Raw genomic sequence first — 1153 nt, forward strand, 5'->3', positions numbered from 1 at the left:
CAATTCCCAGTTTCCCCCCCATCAGTCCCCAGCACCCTCCCAGTGCCTCTCAACAACTCCCAGTGCCTGCCAACACCTCCCAGTGCCCTCCCAGTGGCCTCTACCACCACCCAGCACCCTTCCAGTGCTTCCACTCAGCTCCCAATGCCTCTCCCAGTGCCGCTCAACACCTCCCAGTGCCCTCCCAGTGCCCCCCAACACCTCCCAGCACCCTCCCAGCACTTCCACTCAGCTCCCAGTGCCTCCCAGTGCCCTCCCAGTGCCCCGACTGGCCTCTGTCGCGACTCGGGGTCGGGGTTGGTGTTGTCGACGACGACGGGCTGACCCTTGGCCAGGGCGGCCGAGCAGGCGGAGACGCAGCGCTGCCACGAGCCCAGCGTGTCCTGGGGGGCACCGGCGGTCACCGGGGGGGCCACAATGGCCACTGGGCCACCCTGGGCCAAGGGACTCGCCCGGGGCTCAGCAACTCACCCTGTTGACGTACTCATATCCCGCCGGGACCAGGTGCCGCTTCACGAAGGTGGATTTGCCGGCTGGGGGGTGGAAATTTTCCCTTTTTCCATCCCCCCTCAGAGTTTCCACCTTTTGCCTCCTGTTTCCCGCCATTTTCTCCCCCTCACGTTTCCCGCCATTTTTTTCCCGCCATTTTCCTCCCCTCACGTTTGCCGCTCTTTTCCCCCTCACATTTCCCACTCTTTTCCCCTCATGTTTCTGGCCCTTTTTAACTTTCATGTTTCCACTCGTGTTTTTCACCCTTTTTCCTCACATTTTCTGCCCTTTTCCCCTCACATTTCCCTCCCTTTTCCCCTCACATTTCCCACCTTTTTTCCCCTCACATTTCCCTCCCTTTTTCCTTATATTTCCCCCCATTCCCCCTCACATTTCCCACCCTTTTCCCCTCACATTTCCCACTCTTTCCCCCTCACATTTCCCACTCTTATCCCCTCACATTTCCTGCCATTTATTCCTCACATTTCCCATCCTTCTTCCTCTCACATTTCCTGCCCTTTTTCCCTCACATTTCCCTCCCTTTTTCCTGACATTTCCCACTCTTTCCCTCTTACATTTCCCACTCTTTTTCCCTCACATTTCCCTCCCTTTTTCCTGACATTTCCCACTCTTTCCCTCTTACATTTCCCACTCTTTTTCCCTC

At 57.0% G+C, this 1153-nt stretch overlaps 1 protein-coding gene across 1 annotated transcript; it reads right to left on the reverse strand.

Annotated features, from left to right (window-relative positions):
- Positions 1-117: 117 nt before the first annotated feature.
- PNKP (polynucleotide kinase 3'-phosphatase) lies at positions 118-829 on the reverse strand (the record flags this gene model as incomplete). The annotated part of the gene is made up of 3 exons (XM_027633753.1): positions 472-829; positions 243-383; positions 118-201 (listed from the first exon to the last, which is right to left on the reverse strand). Coding segments are annotated over exons 1-3 (486 nt in total), but the record flags the coding sequence as incomplete, so codon positions are not given.
- Between the last annotated feature and the right edge of the window lie 324 nt (positions 830-1153).

This window comes from Corapipo altera, unplaced genomic scaffold, assembly GCF_003945725.1.
Source record: "Corapipo altera isolate COAL_440 unplaced genomic scaffold, ASM394572v1 59229, whole genome shotgun sequence".
NCBI classification, from domain to species: domain Eukaryota; kingdom Metazoa; phylum Chordata; class Aves; order Passeriformes; family Pipridae; genus Corapipo; species Corapipo altera.